This window comes from Vipera berus (assembly GCF_964194415.1).
Source record: "Vipera berus genome assembly, chromosome: Z".
NCBI classification, from domain to species: Eukaryota; Metazoa; Chordata; class Lepidosauria; order Squamata; family Viperidae; genus Vipera; species Vipera berus.
In genome coordinates, this window is record NC_138205.1 from 54,025,900 (window position 1) to 54,047,861 (window position 21,962).

Sequence of the window (21,962 nt, forward strand, 5' to 3'; positions counted from 1 at the left end):
CAACTGTAAATATGGTCTGTTCCTTGTCTATGGAGATTTTCAGTCATCCAGGTCATGGTTGTCCCATAGGTGCCTTTTCAAGAGGCAACCAGACTTTCTTGTTTTTCTTTGAAGACGTTTTTCTTCTCGTCCAAGAAGCTTCTTCACTGGATGGTGGGGAATCAAAGGATTTATATTCCTTGCAGAAAACTGATCATTTGCATTCTTTTAGAGCAGGGGTAGGCAACCTCAGCTCTTTTATGACTCATGGACTTCAACTCCCAGAATTCCTGAGTCAGCTGACTCAGGAATTCTGGGAGTTGAAGTCCATGAGTCATAAAAGAGCCGAGGTTGCCTACCCCTGTTTTAGAGAGTTGTTGAGGCCACTTGGTTTATCTGTGTCCTCAAGGTCACCTGAGTGGTGCAAATGGGTCTGGAGTCTTATTGGAACTGCTGAAAGGACTGTATTGTGGACTGGAGGTAAATTGTGTTGTATCCCTCCCCATCTGTTGAGAGAGAGCTGTTCAGTTTTGACATAGATGGCCTCTTTGACCCTTCTTTCAAACCAGCTCTGTCCAAAATGTGGACTTGGCTGTCTTCAAAAGAATGGCCTTTGTCTTTTAAATGTAGATGGACTGCTGAATCTTGTCCTGATGGGTTTGTTCTCCTATATTGTACCATGCATTTATGAAGTGGTTGTTTTGTTTCCCCAATTTACAGATCTGCACATGTCTTATTTCATTGCTCAGTTTGTGTGTGTGTGTTTTATCCTTGGGGTGGACAAGCTTCTGCCTTATGTATTCTTGGGTTTAAAGTGTGCATGTATGTTGTGTTGGTTGAAGATCTCCTGAGCTTTTTAGATATTCCTGCAATGACATTCTATTCCTGCAATGGAATGACAATATTGTTTCATTTATTTTCTTCTATTATGAAGGAGCTCCTGGTGGGATTTTTTTGGGATTTGATGAAGGCCCAGTTGGGATAGTCACATGTTCTGAGGGGTTCCTTGAGTGTTTTAATTCTTTTTCTTTCTTATGTTTGCTGGTAGGAAGGCCTGCAGCTTGGTGGTGTAGAGTTCTGATAACTCCCATTTTGTGCTCTAGTGGGTTGTGAGAATGAAAATGTAAATATTGTTCTCTGTATGTGGGTTTTCTGTAAACTTTAATGTTAAGGCTTCTGTCTTCCTTAATGTGTATTGCAGAGTCCATGAAGCCTAGACTATTTTCCTTAACATCTTTCCACGTGAATTTGATGTATCTGTTCAGAGTTGATATGACTTGGATGACAGAATATCCATAGAAACTTTCAGGCAAATGGTGTTTCTTGCAGATCTTCCAGTGAACCATTATTACTACTTTGTTATGTCATTTTTTGTAGTCAGTGCAATCTTCTTGCAGCCGCAAACTAAGAAGTCCACTGTTTCTTAAGCTCCTTTGTGGGAATGGCTTTTGCAATCAATTCTGGCTTTATTGTATATGCGTTCATAATATATAGAAATATGTGAAATTACAGCTGCCAGTTCTTTAGCCTGTATTGGTTTTCATATGTATCAAGTTCTACCCAAGAACCTATGATTTCAAAATAGTATATGTGTATATGCAGATGGCCTTTTGAACTGAAATTTTGTAAGTCACTTGGTGTATTTTCTAAATGCTTTTTTTTGGGTATGATATCAATTGTTCCAATAATCACTGAGATCACCACAGTTGGTTTATGCTGTAGTTTTTCAATTTCCAGATCTTGACAGTTCATTATCTCCAGTTCTTTGTCTTCTATTCTAATGTACCTTGCTATTGCGAAGTTAGTTTTCCATTTTTTCCTCTTTTCAACTACCGTTAAAATTTGGTGTGTTAGGAGCTAGTTTGTGTCCAGAAATCCCATATTTCATCTTGCTCATTTTGAGTACCTTTTCAATTTTGTGTTCCCACTGATTTTTTATTATTGACACATAATAATTTTTATAAAAATTTAAAAAAAAAATCCCAGTGAGTCATTTTGATGACTGTGTTATGTTATTATTTATAATCAATTTGTTATCTAACGTATATGGGCCAGATATTGGTGGCTTTAATTAGGTTTTCACAATTCAATTTTGTCTTAGCCACTTTTCTCACTTCTTAGATGTACTCTACTAAACACATTTTTAACTTGTTCATGCTTAATGTTATCCAATTAGGATTGCTCCTAATGATTTGGCCATTCAGTATTTCAGTTCTTCACACTTCATGATTTTACTCTGATTTATTGCTATTGTAGCACATATAATATAGTTAATGTATATAAATAACAAACTTCTTTTGTTTTTAAAATATTTTTTATTATCTCTTGTGGTCCATATTACTAGCTGTGCAGGGCCAACACACTTGCTCTAGGCCAAAATCCATTGCTATATCCATTGCTAAAAATTCTTATAATATTGTCGATGACTGGATATCAATTACTGAATTTCTATAAAGCGTTAGATCATCCGTATAAAGCAAACAAGAAATTTTATTAACAATTTTTGAGGCTTGGTAGCCAAAAATTTGTTTTCTTCAAATTCACTGAATAGGATCATAGCAATGACAAATAACGGTAATAATGAATCTTTCTTAATGTTGTTCTTAATGTTGTCAATGTCATATTTTTATTTCCAACCAACCATTCTCTTTTAGATTTCAGTATTTTTTAAATATTTTTACTGAGGCTGATTGTTTCCAAATGTTTGATGATTATGTGATTATGCGGTAATGAATCAAACATCTTTTTATAATCCATACAGTATGGTTTATTAACTGCAATTCTCAAACCATTTTATCAATCAGGATTTGATCTTTTGTATCTCTCCTTTTTCTTTCATTTTCTTTCTGTTCTACTGGAAAGATGCGATTTTCTTCTAAGTAATCTTGGAAGTTGTCTGCTCTTATGCCTGAGAGTAATTTAAATATTGTGGGAAAGATGTTATTGGCCTATAGTTTCCTAGTATTTACCCTTTCACTAGGTGTTTTTGAATCAAATATATTTTGCCAACTATTAACCAGCTTTATCAATACTTTATTGCTTAAGCTATAAATGGAGGTTAAGGTATTTGAGCTAAATCCAAGCAACTGATCATTTCCAAAAGATGTCCAAATCTTAATCGGTTTCATTCAATTTTTAATCATCTCTGTTATTTTTGCAATTGATTTTTACTGAATTCATCTTAAAATTTTATCCATCTGGCATTTTTAATACAAGTAGTCCTCAACTAACAACTATTTGTTTAGTGACAGTATAAAGTTAACAATGGCACTAAAAACAATGACTTACAAGTGTTTTTTACATTCCACCAGGCTTCCACATTATTTTATCCACTCATAACAATTAAAGTTACTGTTTTGTCCAAGGGGGGGGGGTTAATAAAAAAGTAAAGTGCAAGACAATTACCCAAATTCTCAGGGTAATTTGAAACATTATATTTCAAATTTTGAATGGGACACTGAACAGTTTTTCCAAGCTCAGACTAATTTACACTTAAGTACATCCATAGTAATATTGCATCTGGCACTCTTCTAATTTTTTCCTCTTTATATTTTTTTATATTCTGTATTATTTTCAGATAAATCTGCAGATTTGGAAGAGAATCTACATCGCTCTGTATCAAATTCATTAAAGCATAAACTAAGTAAGTTTTAATATTGTAGCTCAGGGTTGAAATGAAAGATACTTAGTGCTCTCTGAGCTTGATTGTTTTCTTGCAGACATTTCATTACCCAAACTAGGTAACATCATCAGTGGTAGTAAGGAGCGGGGTAATAACCTATTCTCCCACAAGAGAAGCTGTGTAAGAATTCTATTTAGACAAGCACACACTGCAGTAAGTCTGAACAGCAGTAAAAGGAAACAGATCATCTATACAACATCTTCCAATAAAATGGATTTCCAGGCAATTTCATTAAAAAGTGCCTGACCGCTTAACCCAATATAGCACAACCAACATGAGCCATAAAAAGGATAACAAAATACATCAAAAACATCTCAGAAACCACCAAAAGACTATTATAACCACATGGAATTGGTGTAACATGCAAACCATAGTCCTCCAAAACATCCTAAGTAAACCAAAAGACCCAAGAGCCACAGAAGAAAAAAATAAGAATCATCTACAGCATACAATGTAAAGAGTGCAACAGGCAGAAGACTAACAGAATGCATCCATGAATGTCAGCTAGAAGTCAAAATGTGATAAAAACATGATAAAAATTCTTTAATTTTACAACATAGAAAATCATAGTTTTAACTAAAAAACTGATCATCTTAGACCAACTCAAGTCCAAAAAAGCTAGAGAATTCCTGAAAACTTGGCATGCTGATAAATTGACCATCAATAGACACATAGACATAAGTAACATCTACATACTTTGCAAAAGAGAGAATTAAGAAGCCAAAAAGTGAACAAAAAGAAAAAAATATCTTCCCATCAGCAATCAGCACTCAGATGAACACAGATTAACAAGATTAACAGACCAACAATCAAGAGGTAAACAATACCCCAATCAAAGAACTGCCAAACAAGCTAACAGTAAACAGCCCAACCAAAGAATCTCCAAGACACTTCCACCAATACTGTCTGAACAAGTCTCTAGAATATAATTTGAGAACAAACCCCACTCTTTAGTAGCCCAGCTGGTCCATTGGCATTGGAAAGAAAGATGATTGGGAAGGGAGGACTAAAGGAATAATTCTCATCTGAGGCAGCCGACAATGTGAATGGCAAGAGGATCTGGAAGAGCTCAGATATGAAGAGGAAAAAAGTGGCGAAGTCGATCACACTGACTTCCTCATGAGGCAAAACATACGCACCATGATGGAAGTATTTCAAAGCCTCAAGGCACGTGAGACTCTAGACACGACGATATCTGGGGATGCTCGTCAAGCCCGAGAGGAGGAAGATGGCGGGAGAGCCTCACCATTAGATACCATAGCAGGAATCTCAGCAACCCCTGCTGGGGCAGTGGCAGCTGCAGGGGCAAATCAGAGGAGTCCTATCAGAGCCACCGCACTGAAGGGTGCTGGAACTGAAGGCTCACAAAAAAGGAAAGCCCCACCGCTGGGTGTGAGATTTGATGGGAAAGCCCAGCAACTGGGATTTTCCTGGCTCACGTCCTAACCTATATGCAGGAGTATGGGCCAGAAATCATTACCAAAGGTGCCAAAGTGAGGAGTGTCATGTTGGCATTGGATGGGGCAGTCACTTGCTGGATGGTGACCCTCCATAACACTAACCCTCCTGAACTGAGGAACTTTGACCGTTTTATGATTGTGCTCTGCCACCAGTTCGAGGAACCTCTTGCTGATCTAGAAGCCAGAGATTGCATTAAAACTGTGAGGGAAGGGCGCAGAGCTGTAGTGGAGTACACCAAAAAGTTCCACAATCTGGCATGCCTACTTGACCGGTCAAAAGACATCCTTGTCAGCTGTTTTAAAGATGGGCTGAATGACGATCTTTACAATCCTTGTGTGGCCCGAGGAGCCCCTGCAACCCAACACAACCAGTGTGTGTTTGCTGAGGAAGTAGAGATCGATCAAACCCTGTATAAGTACCGAGCAGTGAAATCCTGCATTCGGAAGTAATGAGGTTCATAATGGCACCTGGAATGGAAAGGCCCCTAATCCTAGGGTTGGCTGGCTGAAAAAGTGGAACCCTTATGTGAACTTGAGGAATGGACTACTAAAGTTTCAAATAAACTCCTCCTCCCAAATCCAACAGAAGCATAGTAAGGCGATTACCCCAAAACATGAATTAGGGGCTGTCATGCAGGGAAGCAATCTCCCTGTTATCACTAAAGAATATTTAAACCTCCAAGAAGTATTTAGCAAAAGGGGCTCGGATGAACTCTTCATAGACCGATGGACTGTGCTATAGAACAGGGCTTTTCAACCTTTTCACAGATTGTATCACTTTTAGGACATGACAATATTTGAGTACCCCCAGTGCTTAGCAAGGTGTCAAAAACTTAATGACTTAAAAAGGGGGGGGTTGGCTTTTACTGATTAGATTTATTTGTTATAGAAATGGTTAGTTTATAATATGGAAAAGTAAAAAGTTGAGGTTCAATGTTAATGTTTCCTTCTACTGCAAGAGAGGAAGTCTGTTCTTTTTCCCTTCTTCCCCTCACTTTTTCCCCCTTCCCCCCCACTGTGTCCTACTATTTGCTTTTGTATTTTTGTATTTTATTCTATAATAAAATGTTAGAAACTGTAGAAAAAAGTTAAAAAGTACCGGTTTTAATTTCTTCGGTGGCTGTTCCTTTGCTGAATCACTTTCCCTTAACATTGACAAATGTATGATGAATTTATCTATGTTTATTAATATGCACCACTACCAGCTAGTTCAGGGGTCTTCAAACTTGGCACTTTTAAGACTTGTGGACTTCAACTCCCAGAATTCCTCAGCCCTCATGGCTGGTTGAGGAATTCTGGTAGTTGAAGTCCACAGGTCTTAAAGTTGCTAAGTTTGTAGATCCCTGAGCTAGCTGGTTGGTCCTTCTTCCTCCCTCCCTTTCCTCTTCTTCCTCCCTGCCTTCTGAGCTCTACTTACACAGTGTAGTAGGAATGCACTCCCCCCCCTCAGTCCCTTCCCTGTACCCTTAAAGACACAGCAATCAAGCGCAAAGCAAGAAAGGCTCACAAAAGCCTCCCAGAATAAAGAAACACTGGTTTGTTTTTCTTTCTTTAAGCTGCCCCAGCTGTGTTGGTTTAAACAATGTAGCAAACTGGCTCAGCAGTTGCAAAAAGTGATAACCTTAAATTAAGCCTGTTTAACTACAAAGAAAACTTGCTAAAAGTCATAGACAGACTCAAGATAAGAAAGTAAAACTAATTACGTTTGTTTAAAGGGATTAAACATACGAAGCCAACACTTTGGACTCATTGCTAGCCTTTGTGAAACAGACTAAAATATTCCACTAACCAAAGCACACAAACTGAGCCTCTGAATTACAAAATGCTGTAAAAACTGTAAAAAAAATCCTTATGGTAATCTATTCAAGTTGCCAGTTGACCAAGAACCCACTGGCTTCCGAAATAAACTTACCTCCTTTACGACATGCTCATCTGCCTGCTTTTTATTTCATCAGTGCTGATTGCATTCTCCTGGCTGGAGAAAACAAACCAGGGGATGTTTTCTTCCAGCAACTGCTTCTTCTTCTTCCCTGTCTCTTTTTCCTTTCTGCCTGCTGAGCTCTCCTTCCACAGCTTCTTCTCTATACTCTTCTCTTTCCCTGTTGTCTTTTTCCCCCTTTCCTGCCAAAACCATCTCCCTTTATAGCCTCTTCTCCCCCCCCTTTTCTTCAGTTCACCTCCAGCTCTGCGCTGCTTGTGGAAGTGCCAATCAGCTGGAGCCCTGCTGGTGCTCCTGGGGCTTCTGCTCCAGCTGCCTCTCCCTGGGACGCTTCAGCTCATTCCCCTCCCCTGCTACACTTCTCTAGGATGGTTGCATACCATGTGCCAAAGTACCACAGGTGGTATGCATACCACTGGTTGAAAAGTCCTGCTATAGAGATCTGGCCAAGCCTGGTGCCAAATTGCCAAAACCAGAACTGTCATCAATGAGCCCTAGAGAGCTGGAAGAACTCCAGTTGCTCATTGATAAAAATCTGGCCTAAGGCTTCATTCAGCCAGTGCGACCCAAGGTGATGGCAACATTCCTATTCTGGGAAAAGAAAGATGGGACCATTCGTCTATGTATGGACTATAGAGGGTTAAACATTGTGTATGTTTACTACCTACCTCTGATGAAAGACATGCTAGTCCACCTTGCCAAGATCAAGATCTTTACTAAACTGGACTTGCAGGAGTTGGATTACTGCATGAGGATCAGAGAGGGGATGAATGGAAAACTGCTTTTTATTGCTTGCTGGGCTGTTTCTAATTTAAAATGCTCCCTTTCGGACTACAGAGGACCCCAGTTGTGTTTATGCAATTGATTAATGAAGCCCTGCATCTATACAAGGGGGTGCTTGTGTATTTGGGTGACATTTTAATCTACAATGAAACCAAAGCAGAACATGTGAAGCTCATGAAAACAGTCCTCCAAAAACTACAAGATGCCAAGGTGTATGCCAAACTCTCTAAATGCAAGTGCCATTGAAGTAAGATAGACTATGTAGGCTACCATTTCTCGCATGAAGGGATTGAAATGGACCTGGAAAAAGTCAGGCGTGCTGGATTCGGTACTACCCCACACTAGGAAGCAGCTGCAAAGCTTCCTAGGATTTGCAAACTTGCAAACTTTTACTGACAATTCATTCTCTCATTTGCCCAAATAGCTCTCCCCATTACGAATTTACTTAAAAGGAGGGGACAAATCTAAACCTAATCAACTGCTTAAATGGTTGATGGAATGCCAAGCTGCTTTTGAGAAAAGATAATCAAACAATGAATCAGCAAACACTTAGAGGCAAACAAAATCATTACTAAAAGCCAACATGGGTTTGTCAAAAACAGATCATGCCAGACAAATCTTATTGCATTTTTTGACCAAGTGACAAAATTAGTGGATCAGAGGAATGCTGTGGATATAATTTACTTGGACTTCAGTAAGGCATTTGATAAAGTAGATCACAACCTACTACTTGATAAGATAGAAAAATATGGGTTAGACAGCATCACCACCAGATGGATTCGTAGCTGGCTGACTGGCCATACTCAGTTCATGGTCCTCAATGGAGCTGCATCTACATGGAGGGAAGTGTGTAGTGGGCTGCCTCAGGACTCTGTTCTGGGCCCAGTGCTCTTCAACATCTTCATTAACGATTTGGACAAGGGGATAGATGGGGAACTTACCAAATTTACAGATGACACCAAGCTGGCAGTAATAGCCAATACTCCAGAACACAGGCTTAAGATACAGGAGCATCTGGACAGACTTGAACACTGGGCGCTATCTAACAAAATGAAATTCAATAGTGAAAAAGTAAGGTTCTACTTTTAGGCAAGAAAAAACAAATGTACAGGTATAGTATAGGGTGTACCTTGCTCAATAGTAGTAACTGTGAGAGGGATCTCAGAGTCCTAGTGGACAATCACTTAAATATAAGTCAGCAGTGTGCTGCAGCTGCTGAAAAAGCCAACACAGTGCTGGGCTGCATTAACAGAGGGATAGAATCAAGATCACATGAAGTATTAATACCATTTTACAATGCCTTGGTAAGGCCACACTTGGAATACTGCATCCAGTTTTGGTCACCACGATGTCAAAAAGATGTAGAGACTAGAAATACAGAGAAGAGCAACAAAGATGATTAGGGGACTGGAGGTTAAAACATATAGGGAATGGTTGCTGGAATTGGGTATGTCTAATTTAATGAAGAGAAGGACGAGGGGGGACATGATAGCAGTATTCCAATATCTCAGGGGCTGCCACAAAGAGGGAGTCAAGCTATTTTCCAAAGCTCCTGAAGGCAGGACAAGAAGCAACGGATGGAAATTAATCAAGGAGAGAAGCAACCTAGAACTAAGGTGAAACTTTCTGACAGAACAATTAACCAGTGGAACAATATGCCTCCAGAAGTGGTGAATGCTCCAACACTGGAAGTTTTTAAGAAGAGACTGGACAGCCATTTTTCTGAAATGGTATAGGGTTTCCTGCCTAAGCAGGGGGTTGGACTACATGACCTCCAAGGTCGCTTCCAACTTTATTATTTATTATTAGCTTAAGTGCTTGTTGTGACTGATTTATTCTCCAAACATGTGCATTTTATCCCTTGCCAAAAGATCTCTTCCTCTCGAGGTCTTACAAAACCATTCCTGCATCATATTTATCGACTACATGGAGCACCTCAACACATTATTTCAGATAGGGGGAGCAGTTCACCTCCAAGCTCTGGTGAGCCTTCTGGGAGATATTGCGGACTAATCAAGGACATAGTTCTAGTCATCACCCCCAAATGAATGGGGTATGTGAACAAACCAACTCAATATTGGAACAATACCTTAGATGCTTTATTAATTGTAAACAAAATAACTGGAATGACCTTGCCATTTACCGAAGTGGCATACAATAATTGTGTATTCAGCAGTACTGGTTTCACCCCTTTCTGAGTGGCTACTGGTCAAGATTTCAAGTCTATGCCTGAGCTCCCTGTTGATGACCCTGGGGTGCTGTCTTTGAAGGAATGGGTCTCCCAACTTCAGAACAACTGCCCATCGTACAAAAAGCACTTGCAGAGGCTCACAATGCTTATAAACCACAATCTGATAAAAAAAGAACCGAACCAAAATCTTTTAAAGTGGGAGACCGAGTTTACCTATCTACTCATCTGCACTCACTTCAGTCCTCTAAGAAATTGGGACCTAAGTTTGTGTGGCCTTTCCTCATTAAGCGCCTTTTACCATGGAACTAGACTTGCCAAAGTCACTTTGCCGAGTTCATCTGATTTTTCATTGCACTTTGTAAAACCTGAAGTTTCCTCACCCCTTAGACCAATTCCTCCCCCTCTTTGAATAATGATAGAGGGTGAACAACATTTTGAAGTGAAGGCGATTTTGGACTCTCGCAAACATAGGGGAATCTCCACTATTTAGTGGCATGGAAAGAATTTCCTACCAGTCAGAAGGAGTAGGTTGATTATAGACCTGTTAAAGCCCCTAAATTAGTGAAATGTTTTCATAATCAATATCCTGATATACCTAAGTGATCTAATTTTCTTTTTTCTACCCTGTTTTCTGCAGGTTTAATCCCTCTCTTTTGAAGTGGCACCATATCATGTTGGCTTCTTAGGTGCCCTACTATTCTGATGAAGGGGGGAGGAGGATGCTTTGGGGCCACATTCTTTGCACACTTTCACTTTTGCAGTAACTGCATGGAAATTAGAGAGGGGGATCATTTTTGAAGAAGACGTAGACTTCTTCCCAATCAGTTCCACTTCACCCTGAGGATGACCCATTATATAGTTTGTACCTCAGCACTCTCAAAACAACCTTGCGGCATTGTATTGGCTGCCGATGGACTGGTCAAGGGGTTGGGTTTCAAAGTGGGAAGAATAGCTTGGTGCGTTGTGCCGGAATGTTAGATTTTATTTGACTTTATTGCATCTACTGTTTCTCAGTAGAAGTTCTTTTGATTAACCACATGATGTTAAGTTGTGCTTTCCTGACTGGGACAGCTGTGTTAGGTCCTTACATGTATATTTTGAGAAGTGGCAAAAATTGCCAAATTGAGACTCCTGAGGTATTTCATCAGTTCTAGCATCTGATGAAATAAGCTATAACGCATAAGAGCTTACGGCTTTTTATAAAATTTCTTAGTCTGAAAATATATCTTTCTGTATTTTTTGCCCTTTAATATTAAAACATGCTTGAGGACTTGCAAAATATTTGCTAAATTCCAAATACATCAGACAAATATAAAATTACTACTATATCACAACGTGTTGAATCTTAAATTTAGCTACAAGGGTGATGGAATGATTGAGCTATTAAGACAGATTAAACAGGTTGCAATGGAAACTTGTATATATAGTGTGAAGGAAAGAAACATTGAAAAAATATTGATGTAAACCTTACAATTAAAAACAACATGGAATTATGAACCATGTTGCATAAGAATGACTTAACAAAATTTTGTGTATATGTGTGTGTACATATATGTGTGTGTGTATGTATGTATGCATGTATGAATGATTTACCTGAAATGCATATTTTTGTATATTTCCTTTCTATTAGTATTGCCAACAAACACACCCAATGTTCGTCGGTCCAAAAGAACACGTATTAAACCATTGCAATATTGGCGAGGAGAACGTATTGATTATAAGATAAGTCCTTCAGGTATGTAATTCAAGGGCTTTGAATGGGGAAACTGTTATTATTTTTGATGAAACACTAATATTTTTAGAAATGCAAACTGAAAAATCTAAAAGATGGCTTTATACTTACTTTGAACCTAAGTATTCTGTTTCAGCCAAATGCATACTGCATAGAGGTTCAAGTTATCTAAATTGTTGCTATATACATTTTTCTGAAACTCATATATCTCTAAATCTCTACAATGCAAAGATCCAACATTGTTTTCATGCTGGAGCTACATGGTAAATATATGTATTTATATAGATATACTAGATAATCAGGCTGAGAGAGAATGGGCCAGGTCAAACAGCTGTTTTTTCATACCTAAAATGGGACTAGAACTCATAGTCTTCTGGTTTCTATGCCTTAACCACTACACCAACCTGGTAAAATTTGGATTAGAAGGACTTGGATTATATTTTGTATTTTTAATACAAAAATTTTAAAAAATTAGAACCCATAATTGTCTGAATAACAGTGAAATCCCATGAGACCGTTTGCTTAAAGCACAAAGATTTCTACTCCAGATTCCATTCCAATTAAGAAATGGATTCATTTTCTTTTTCAATCACATTATTCAGGAATGTTGTAATAGGAAGTCTATGTACACCTACAATGATGGGAAAAAAATATTTGATCCCCTGCCGATTTTGTACATTTGGCCACTGACAAAGAAATGGTCAGTCTATAATTTTAATGGTAGGTTTATTTTAACAGTGAGAGAAGAATAACAGCAAAAAAAAATTCAGGAAAAGGCATTTCAAAAAAGTTATAAATTGATTTGCATTTTAATAAGTGAAAGAAGTATTTGACCCCCTTCACAAAACATATCTTAGTATTTGGTGGCAAAATACTTGTTGGCAATCACAGAAGTCAAGACGTATCTTGTAGTTGGCACTAGGTTTGCACACATATCAGGTAGGATATTGTCCCACTCTTTTTTTTTACAAATTTTATTGATTTCCTTTCACAATTGTTGTTTCAAAATTTTCAAGGTTATGTGTCTTATCTATTTCTCTGGGCTGTCAGCCAGGCCCCTGAAGAATAACCGATTAAAATAACAAATTTGACCACACAGTGTCGCCTCTACCTTTTAAAGTTTCCCTTTGAGTCCCAAGGTTTTTGACCCTCCTGTGCATGTCCAAGATGGCTTTCCACTGGCTTTGAGCTTTTTAGTATGGTACAGTTTTCGGCTCTGCTGGGTGGTCATGGGGCTTTCTGCTATCATTTTGGCCCTCTTCGGTCGGCTGAATTTCTGGTGGAGCATTGGCACCCTCCCCCGTCTGGATACAGCTTAGAATGACAAAGGACGGAGGAGGAGAAGCCGACCATTTAACACTTCGGTGAGAGGACGATGGCGGGGCCTCCTGACTGCTTCCTTGTTGTGCGGAGCGGAGCTGGACCGAGTGAATTTGAGCCGGAATTTGGGCTCTGCTCTTGCTTGTTTGCTCTATTGTGAGCCCCAGGTTATGGCTGGGGGGAAGGGGGCTTCGATGTCGTGTTTCCCCCCCCCCTCTGCCACTCGGCGAGATTGGCTCTGTGAGCGCAGTGGACCTGGTGGTGCTGTGGGGTCTGCCGCTGCTGCTGTTCCTTCTTGCCACCGCGGAGGTCGCAGCTGTCCCTGTCGTGCTTGAACCTGTTGGCTTGGGTCCGTCGGCATTGTCATCGGGCTGCCCCCCCCTTCTGGACTTGTCATCTTTATTTCATTATGACTTTTGCTGATGCCGCCATTGATTATTTCATTATCATCATGATTGTGGCTTTGGGACCTGCCACTGGCTGACTGAACTTTTCATCGATTCCATCTACTGCCACCCTCCATTGCCCGATGTCACCGTTACTGTTTCACTTTATATGCCAGCGTATACCTCTGGAGAACTTTACTCACTGTGAGATTCCCCCCTCTCGCAGGAGCGTCCATCTATTTTAAAGAAGATCTTTCTTGATGATGGGTTATGGGACCCTGAAAGATGGCATGGTGCAAAGAGGAGTTTGAGGGGTTTTTATTGAGATTTTTAAACAAAATTTTAAGGGGATCCAGGAGGGGGGAGGCCCAAAGGATCCGGAATGAACTTGGGGGAGTTCAATCTGGACCACAGTCCAGACCATCAGATGGTCGCGGGGGGAGTAGGGGCTTGGGGGGACTCAGCTCCGAGTGAAGAGGGTCTTCCCATCCCAACGGTGATTGGGAGGGGCAAAGAGTGTGCGAGCAGAGGGCTTTATCGTAACTGGGGAACGGGCCACCGCTGTCTTCAAGCGGTTGCCTGTTCCCGCCCTCGTGGCTCTTCTTGCTCCCCCAGGGGCATAGGATTGCAGGACCCTGGGCTCAGGTTGGTTTATTTCAATGCTAGGTCCGTGGTGAACAAAGCTTCCCTCATACATGATCTCATTGAGGAGAACGCAGACCTGGCCTGCATCACGGAGACCTGGTTGGGCCAAGAGGGGAGTGTCCCCCTCTCGGAGCTATACCCACCGGGCTTCCGGGTGCTTCACCAGCCACAGGCCCAGGGCAGGGGGGGTTGGCGGTTATTAGGGAGAGTCTTTGTCCGCGAGTGGCCACTGTCCCTCAAATAGGCGGGTGTGAGTCTCTCCTTTTGAAGTTGGGTCCTAGAGTTCAGTTGGGCCTATTGATTACATACCTGTCTCCCAGCTGCGTGTCATCGGCCCTGCCCAAGCTCCTCGACATCTTGCCCGGGTTGGCGATTGAGTTCCCCAGGCTTATAGTTCTGGGGGATTTCAATCTGCCTTCCATGGGTGAGGTGTCTGAGTTGGCTCGGGAGTTCATGGCCTCCATGACAGCCATGAACCTGAATCAAATAATTCAGGACCTGACCCATAATGGAGGGCACACACTCAACCTGGTTTTTATCTCTGGGCATTAATGATCTGGGTAGGGGGGATTTAACTATCCATCCCCTGTCATGGTCCAGTCATTTCCTTCTCTGGCTAGACTTTCAGTACGCCACCCCCCGCCGCTGGGAGGCGGAACCGACCAGGTGGTTCCGCCCCAGGTGCCTGATGGACCCTGAGAGGTTCGAGATGGAGCTTGGGACATTTCCTGCTTCCCTTGCTCACGACTCTGCCGAGGCCCTAGTGGTAGCCTGGGAGAGGGCTGCTGCTGGGGCCTTGGATTGAGTTGTGCCTTTGTGGCCTCTGAACCAGTGCAGATCCCGGGTGGCCCCCTGGTTTACTGAGGGACTCTGAGAGATAAAGCGCCAGAAAAGACGCCTAGAGAGCTGTTGGTGGTCCAGCAGATCCGAATCTGATTGAACACGGCTAAGAACTTGTCTTAGATCTTAGGTAAAGGTAAAGGTTCCCCCGCACATGCGTGCTAGTCGTTTCCGACTCTAGGGGCCGGTGCTCATCTCCGTTTCAAAGCCGAAGAGCCAGCGCTTGTCCGAGGACATCTCCGTGGTCATGTGGCCGGCATGACTAGACGCCAAAGGCGCACGGAACGCTGTTACCTTCCCACCATAGTGGTCCCTATTTTCCTACTTGCATTTTTACGTGCTTTCAAACTGCTAGGTCGGCAGAAGCTGGGAAGAGTAACAGGCGCTCACTCTGCTACGCGGCACTCGGAATTCGACCCGCCAAACTGCTGACCTTCTGATCAACAAGCTCAGCGTCCTCACCCACTGAGCCACCGCGTCCCTTACGTCTTAGATCTTACCTAGTGGCAATGGAAGTGGCAAAGCGTGTTTACTTTTCCACTCTCATTGCATCCGCAGATAATCACCCTGCCACCCTGTTTAGAGTGACCCGCTCACTGCTTAACCAGTGACCGAGGGATGACCCCTTGCAGGGTAGGGCTGAGGAATTTGATCAGTATCTTCAGGACAAAATCGCTCAGATCCAGACTGGTTTGGACTCCGACTGGGCGGAATCCGACGGAGTGGGAAGGGCAGGTCTTGGTTATACCATTTTGGGTGAGTTTGACCCTGTGACTTTGGATGATGTGGACAGGATTATGCGTAGGCTGAGCGCTGCAACTTGTTTATTGGACCCATGTCCCTCCTGGCTGGTTTGGGCCGCCGGGGCGGTGACGGGGCTGGCTCCAGGCAGTTGTCAATGCTTCATTGACAGAAGGTGTCTTCCCCTCCGCCTTAAAAGAGGTGGTGGTGTTGTGTCCTTAGTTACGGAGGGTTCTCCTTCAGAGGGAAGACTCAGAGCAGCCATTGGCTGTTACCCTCGGTGACAGATTCCAAGCCAGGGTTAGGGTTAGGGTTAGGGTTAGGGTTAGGACAGGAAAAAGGCGGCGGCTCTCCTAACAATCAGCGGCACACCGGTTTACAGGGTAGCCGTAGGCCTGTGCCAACCCCTGCCAGTCTCCAGCGTATCGTACGCTGACCTGTTGGCCAAGCTGAAGGTCCATTTCACCCCTAAAAGGTCGGAGCTGTTTTGGCGGCGGATATTTGAGAAGCGGAACCAACGGCCGGGTGAATCTATTCAACAGTTTGTGGCGGCGGTCAGAGAAGCAGCCCTGCGCTGCAAATACGACAATCTGGAGATTCGTATTAGGGACAGAGTGGTTTTGGGACTTCGTGACGAACAATTGCAAAACCGTATCATCTCAAAACCTACTGGCAACCTCCAAGAAGTTCTAGATGAGCTTCTGACATACCGAAGTAAACCTTGAGAGCCATGTGGACGGTGGGGAGGTGGATTACCAGTGGGAAGCTGATATTGTGGAGATCACCCGAAGGTTCAGAAAGATGGCGCCGAGACCATCACGCACCGACGGACCCGACCAAAGCAGAAGACAGCATCCGCCCGCGTACCAACGATCCCAGAGGGACATTCCAAACAGACCTCGCGACCCAGAAACGAAGTGTGGAAGCTGCGGGGGAAATCACCAACGCTCGACATGCAGATTCAGAAATGCAAAATGTCGAGGCTGCGGAAAAACGGGCCACATCCAGGCCATCTGCCGAAGCCGACCGCGCGACAACCGTCTCCACGAGCTTGATGTTTGGCCCACAGGTGTGGTAAACCCCGATCGGAGTGGTAGAGAAGTCCCTGGACTAGTGGCGCGCACTTCCAACCCGGGGGCTGGGGCGAGGGTCAACCACGTGGGAAAACCTAAATTTAATTACACCCCAAGAATCAACCACATATTGAGGCCTAAATTGAGGATAGAAGTCCAAATGCAAGGCATTCCTTGCAAGATGGAAGTGGACTCAGGGGCCTCTGTATCAATAATTTCAAGGGACACCCTGAGTTACATAGAAAGGAGAAGTGGCCATAGAATTCCCCTTAAACCCACCGAACTGCAACTAGCTGACTTCCAAAAAACACCTATTGAATTAGTGGGAGAGGCTAGCATTATGGTTAAATACAAGGGGTTTAGAGGAGTATTAACTGTTCTAGTCACTGAAGGCCAGAGAACTAGTCTTATAGGCCTTAATTGGTTCTCGGCCTTGGGCATCTGGGTTGGGGGAATTAACTCTATACAAAGGAAGACCCTCAAATCCGTCTGCGATAACTTCGCAGATGTATTTGATGGGTCATTAGGGAGGTACAAAGGACCCCCCATTAACTTTAATTTAGACCCAGCAGTCAGGCCCATTAGGCTTAAGGCCCGGAGGGTGCCTTTCGCCCTTAAACAGAAAATCGAGGCCGAACTAGATAAGCTAGTAGGCCAGGGCGTTTTAGAACCAGTTGAAGGGGGCCTTTGGGAGACACCGATCGTCACACCCCTGAAACCGAACGGGGATGTGAGGATCTGTGCCGACTATAAAGCCACCCTAAACCTCGCAATGAAAAAACACGCTTACCCGATCCCGACGGTGAAGCAGGTCCTTGCGACGATCCAGGACGGTGCCATTTTCGCCAAGCTTGACTTGGCACAGGCGTACTTGCAACTTACTGTGTCTAAGGAAGCCGCCGAGGCTCAAACGATAGTTACCCACAAGGGGGCGTTCCGCGTTCACAGACTTCAGTTCGGGATAGCTGCAGCTCCAGGCATCTTCCAGGAGGTGATGGAGAGGACCTTGAAGGACATTCCAGGTGTATGCCCTTACTTTGACGATGTCCTCATCGCTGCAAAAACTGAGGACATCCTAGCGGAGAGGCTAGAACAGGTACTGGGGAAATTTAGAGAGGCAGGGTTGAAATTAAAAAAAGATAAGTGTTGCATAGGGGTAAAATCAACAGAATTCTTAGGGTTCAGGATTGATGCCCAGGGCATCCACCCAACGGAAGGAAAAATTAGAGCAATTAAATTAGCTCCAGAACCTAAGAACAAGGCGGAATTACAAGCCTTCCTTGGCTTGATTAATTTTTATCACACATTCCTGCCTCACAAAGCAGCTATAGCTGAGCCCCTACACAGACTCTTAGATAGGAAGACCCCGTGGCAGTGGCAGAAAAAACACAGGACCAGTTTTCAAACACTAAAAGACATATTGTCCAGTAACTCCACTGTCACTCACTTTATAGAAAATAAACCCATATTCTTAGCCTGTGATGCTTCCCCTTATGGCGTGGGAGCTGTCATCAGTCACATGGATGATCTGGGTCAACAGAGGCCTATAGCTTACTATTCCCGAACCTTAACAAAGGCAGAACGGAATTATGCACAGATTGACCGGGAAGCATTGGCCATCGTGGCAGGCGTAAAAAAGTTCCATGATTACCTGTACGGTAGGGACTTCACCATTTACACTGACCATAAACCCCTGCTAGGATTATTCACTACTGATAGACAAACACCACAAATTATGTCTCCAAGAATGCTCAGATGGTCAATCTTCCTATCGGCTTATACATTCTCAATTAAACACAGGCCAGGCAAAGAGATGGGGCACGCTGATGCCCTCAGCAGGCTACCATTAGAGGATAGTGACACAGACCCTGCACCTGTGGGACAGATCATATCCCTACAAGAACTTCCTGTGTGCCCCCTGACGGCTAGAGACATTGCAGCAGCTACCAGAAGAGACCCCATACTCAGCAGGATAGCAGCATGGGTACAAGGGGGATGGCCCAACAAAAATCCTGACCCCAAGTTCACACCGTACTTTAGAAGGAAGGATGAATTGTCATCTCACTTAGGGTGTATCTTATGGGGAAACAGGGTTGTGATTCCAGAGTATCATAGGAACACAGTGATTGGGGAACTTCATGAAGGGCACCCAGGTATTGTGCGTATGAAAGCTCTTGCTAGAAGCCATTTATGGTGGCCAGGGTTGGACAACGCCATTGAGGTCAAAGTTGCGGGGTGCTATCAGTGCCAGAGATCCAGACCAGAGCTAGCACATACAACAGTACATAAATGGGAAGAGGCAAGAAACCCGTGGTCTAGGATCCATATTGACTTCGCTGGCCCATTCCAGGGCCTCACATTCCTTGTAGTAGTGGACAGCTACTCCCGCTGGTTGGAGGTCGTGCCTGTTAAGTCCATGACATCAGCCAAAACCATACAGGTCTTAAGGGGACTCTTTGCCACTCATGGGTTACCTGACGTGATTGTTTCTGACAATGGGCCCCAATTCACATCTAATGAATTTCAGGACTTCCTCAAGGCCAACTGGATTAGGCACGCGACATCGGCACCCTTCCACCCCTCCTCCAACGGATTGGCAGAACGAAACATCAGGACAGCCAAGGACGCCCTTCGAAGACTCATCCACGGCAACTGGCATCAGAGACTGGCTCAGTTCCTGTTGGCCCAACATACCACACCCTGCACGGCCACAGGAAAGAGCCCAGCCGAAATGAGGTGGGGCAGACGTTTAACAACAAAACTGGACAGGCTGCACCCTGACAGGCTACCTGCTGAACAAGAGCTGGACGCTTCAACCCGGTCTCTGAACATTGGGAATATGGTGTGGGCTAGGAATTATGGACAAGGGGACAAATGGGTTCCTGGGGTAGTAATTGACAAAACTGGACCACTGTCATATTTAATGGGCCCCCGAATGTGTACTAGCCAACAAAGTAGGTGAGAACACCACAGCAGACACTGTTCCTTCCCCAGCCAGGGTAAACACAGCACCAGGGGGTAATGGGAGGGAAATACAATTCAGGTCAATAGAAGCAACCCCCCAGATTCGCAATGCTGAAACAGAAATTGCATTCCCTGACAGCCCAACAGAGTCGTCCAGTCAGTCCAGTGAACCCCAACAACAGCATCAACAACAACAGCCCGATAGGGATTCACCATCTGAAACACCAATACACACACCTGGGTCAGAGGCAATTGGCGATGGTGGAACTGAAACCCATTCAGCAGCTAGTATGGTCAGCAGATACCCAGTCAGGAAGCATAAGCCTCCTGGGTACTTGAAGGACTATATCCAATGGTAAATTCCATCCAGGGGGGAAGGGGTGTTGTGTCCTTAGTTATGGAGGGTTCTCCTTCAGAGGGAAGACTCAGAGCAGCCATTGGCTGTTACCCTCGGTGACAGATTCCAAGCCAGGGATTGGTTACATTTGAAATAGCAGTTAGTATATAAGGTAGTGTTTAACCGTTAGTTAGTCAGTTGACATATGTGAGTTCAATAAATGTTCCTTGCTAAACCTCGCTGTCTCTGCTCGTCAATCCGGACTTAACAGGTGGTAAGGCCCCTCCTCAAGAAGCCTGCTCTGGACCCGGCCTCATTGAATAACTATCATCCTGTCTCCAACCTTTGCTTTGTAGCGAAGGTTGTCGGGAGTGTTGTGGTGCGTCAGCTTCTGCAATTCCTGGATGAAGCGGACTATCTGGACCCATACCAGTCCAGTTTCATACCCGGTTACAGCACGGAAACGGCATTGGTTGCACTGGTAGATGATCTCTGGCGGGCCCGGGACAGGGGTTGCTCCTCTGTCCTGGTCCTACTTGACCTCTCAGCAGCTTTTGATACCATCGACCATGGTATCCTGCTGCGATGGCTCGAGGGGTTGGGAGTGGGAGGCACTGTTTTACGGTGGTTCTCCTCCTACCTCTCGGGCCGTTCGCAGTTTGTGGTGGCAGGGGGGCAGAGATCTACCCCGAGGCCCCTTGTGGGGTACCTCGGGTCGGTTCTCTCCCCCCTCCTGTTCAACATCTGTATGAAGCCGCTGGGTGAGATCATCCGTGGCTTTGGGGTGAGGTATCACCAATATGCTGATGATACCCAGTTGTTTATCTCCACCCCGAGCCAACCCAGTGATGCCTTTGACGTGATGTCCCGGTGCCTGGAGGCAGTGCGAGTCTGGATGGGAAGGAACGCTCAGGCTGAACCCCTCCAAGACCGAGTGGCTGTGGATATCGGCATCTCATACTGTCCAACAGGTTCCATCTCTTCTTATGGGGGGAGCTATTGCCCCCCTTAGAAAGGGCCCACAACTTGGGTGTCCTCCTGGATTCACGGCTTAATTTGGAAGATCATCTAACTGCCGTGACCAGGGGGGCTTTTGCACAGGTTCGCCTGGTACGCCAGTTGCGCCCCTTTTTGGACCGAGATGCCCTATGCACGGTCACCCATGCCCTTGTCACTGCTCGCCTGGATTACTGCAATGCTCTCTACATGGGGCTGCCCTTGAAGTGCGCCCGGATGCTTCAACTGGTGCAAAATGCGGTCACACGGGTGCTTATGGGAGTATATAGATACTCCCATGTTACACCACTCCTGCGCGAGCTGCATTGGCTTCCGGTTGTCCTCTGGGTGCAATTCAAGGTGCTTATAATCACCTTTAAAGCCCTACATGGCTTAGGCCCGGGGTACTTGCGAGACCACCTGCCAATGTCAACCTCCCATCGCCTGGTTCGCTCCCACAGAGTTGGCCTCCTCAGGGTGCCGTCGGCCAGGCGTTGCCGGCTGGCAACCCCCAGGGGGAGAGCCTTCTCTGGGCGCACCAACCCTCTGGAACGAACTGCCGCCAGAGCTGCGGATGGCCCCTGACCTTCAGTCCTTCCGCCGTGACCTAAAGACCTGGTTATTCCAACAAGCGGGCCTGGACTGATCATGGTTTTTAAATTTGGTTTTTTATTGGTTTAAATTGTTCTTATTTCTTACATTGTTTAATCCTCTTTTAATTTTTGTATTTATATCTTTTAACTTTTTATTGTTGTGAGCCGCCCTGAGTCCTCAGGGAGAAGGGCGGCATATAAATTTAATAAACCTTTAAACCTTTAAAGTTATTTTAATCTTTTCAGTTTTTCTTCTTTTTTATGAGGAAAAACTCAGATTTTCAACAGAAGTAGATAATGA

The 21,962-nt window shown here is 44.0% G+C and overlaps 1 protein-coding gene across 2 annotated transcripts in view; it reads left to right on the top strand.

Moving 5' to 3' along the window:
• CENPC (centromere protein C) overlaps positions 1 to 21,962 on the top strand; it is an 86,774-nt gene that overhangs the window by 31,779 nt on the left and 33,033 nt on the right. For both annotated transcript variants that reach the window (XM_081344320.1, XM_081344321.1), the window contains exons 7-8: positions 3,557 to 3,622; positions 11,665 to 11,769. In XM_081344320.1, the coding sequence (XP_081200446.1) occupies positions 3,557 to 3,622; positions 11,665 to 11,769 (171 nt within the window). The remainder of the gene's footprint in view (positions 1 to 3,556; positions 3,623 to 11,664; positions 11,770 to 21,962) is intronic.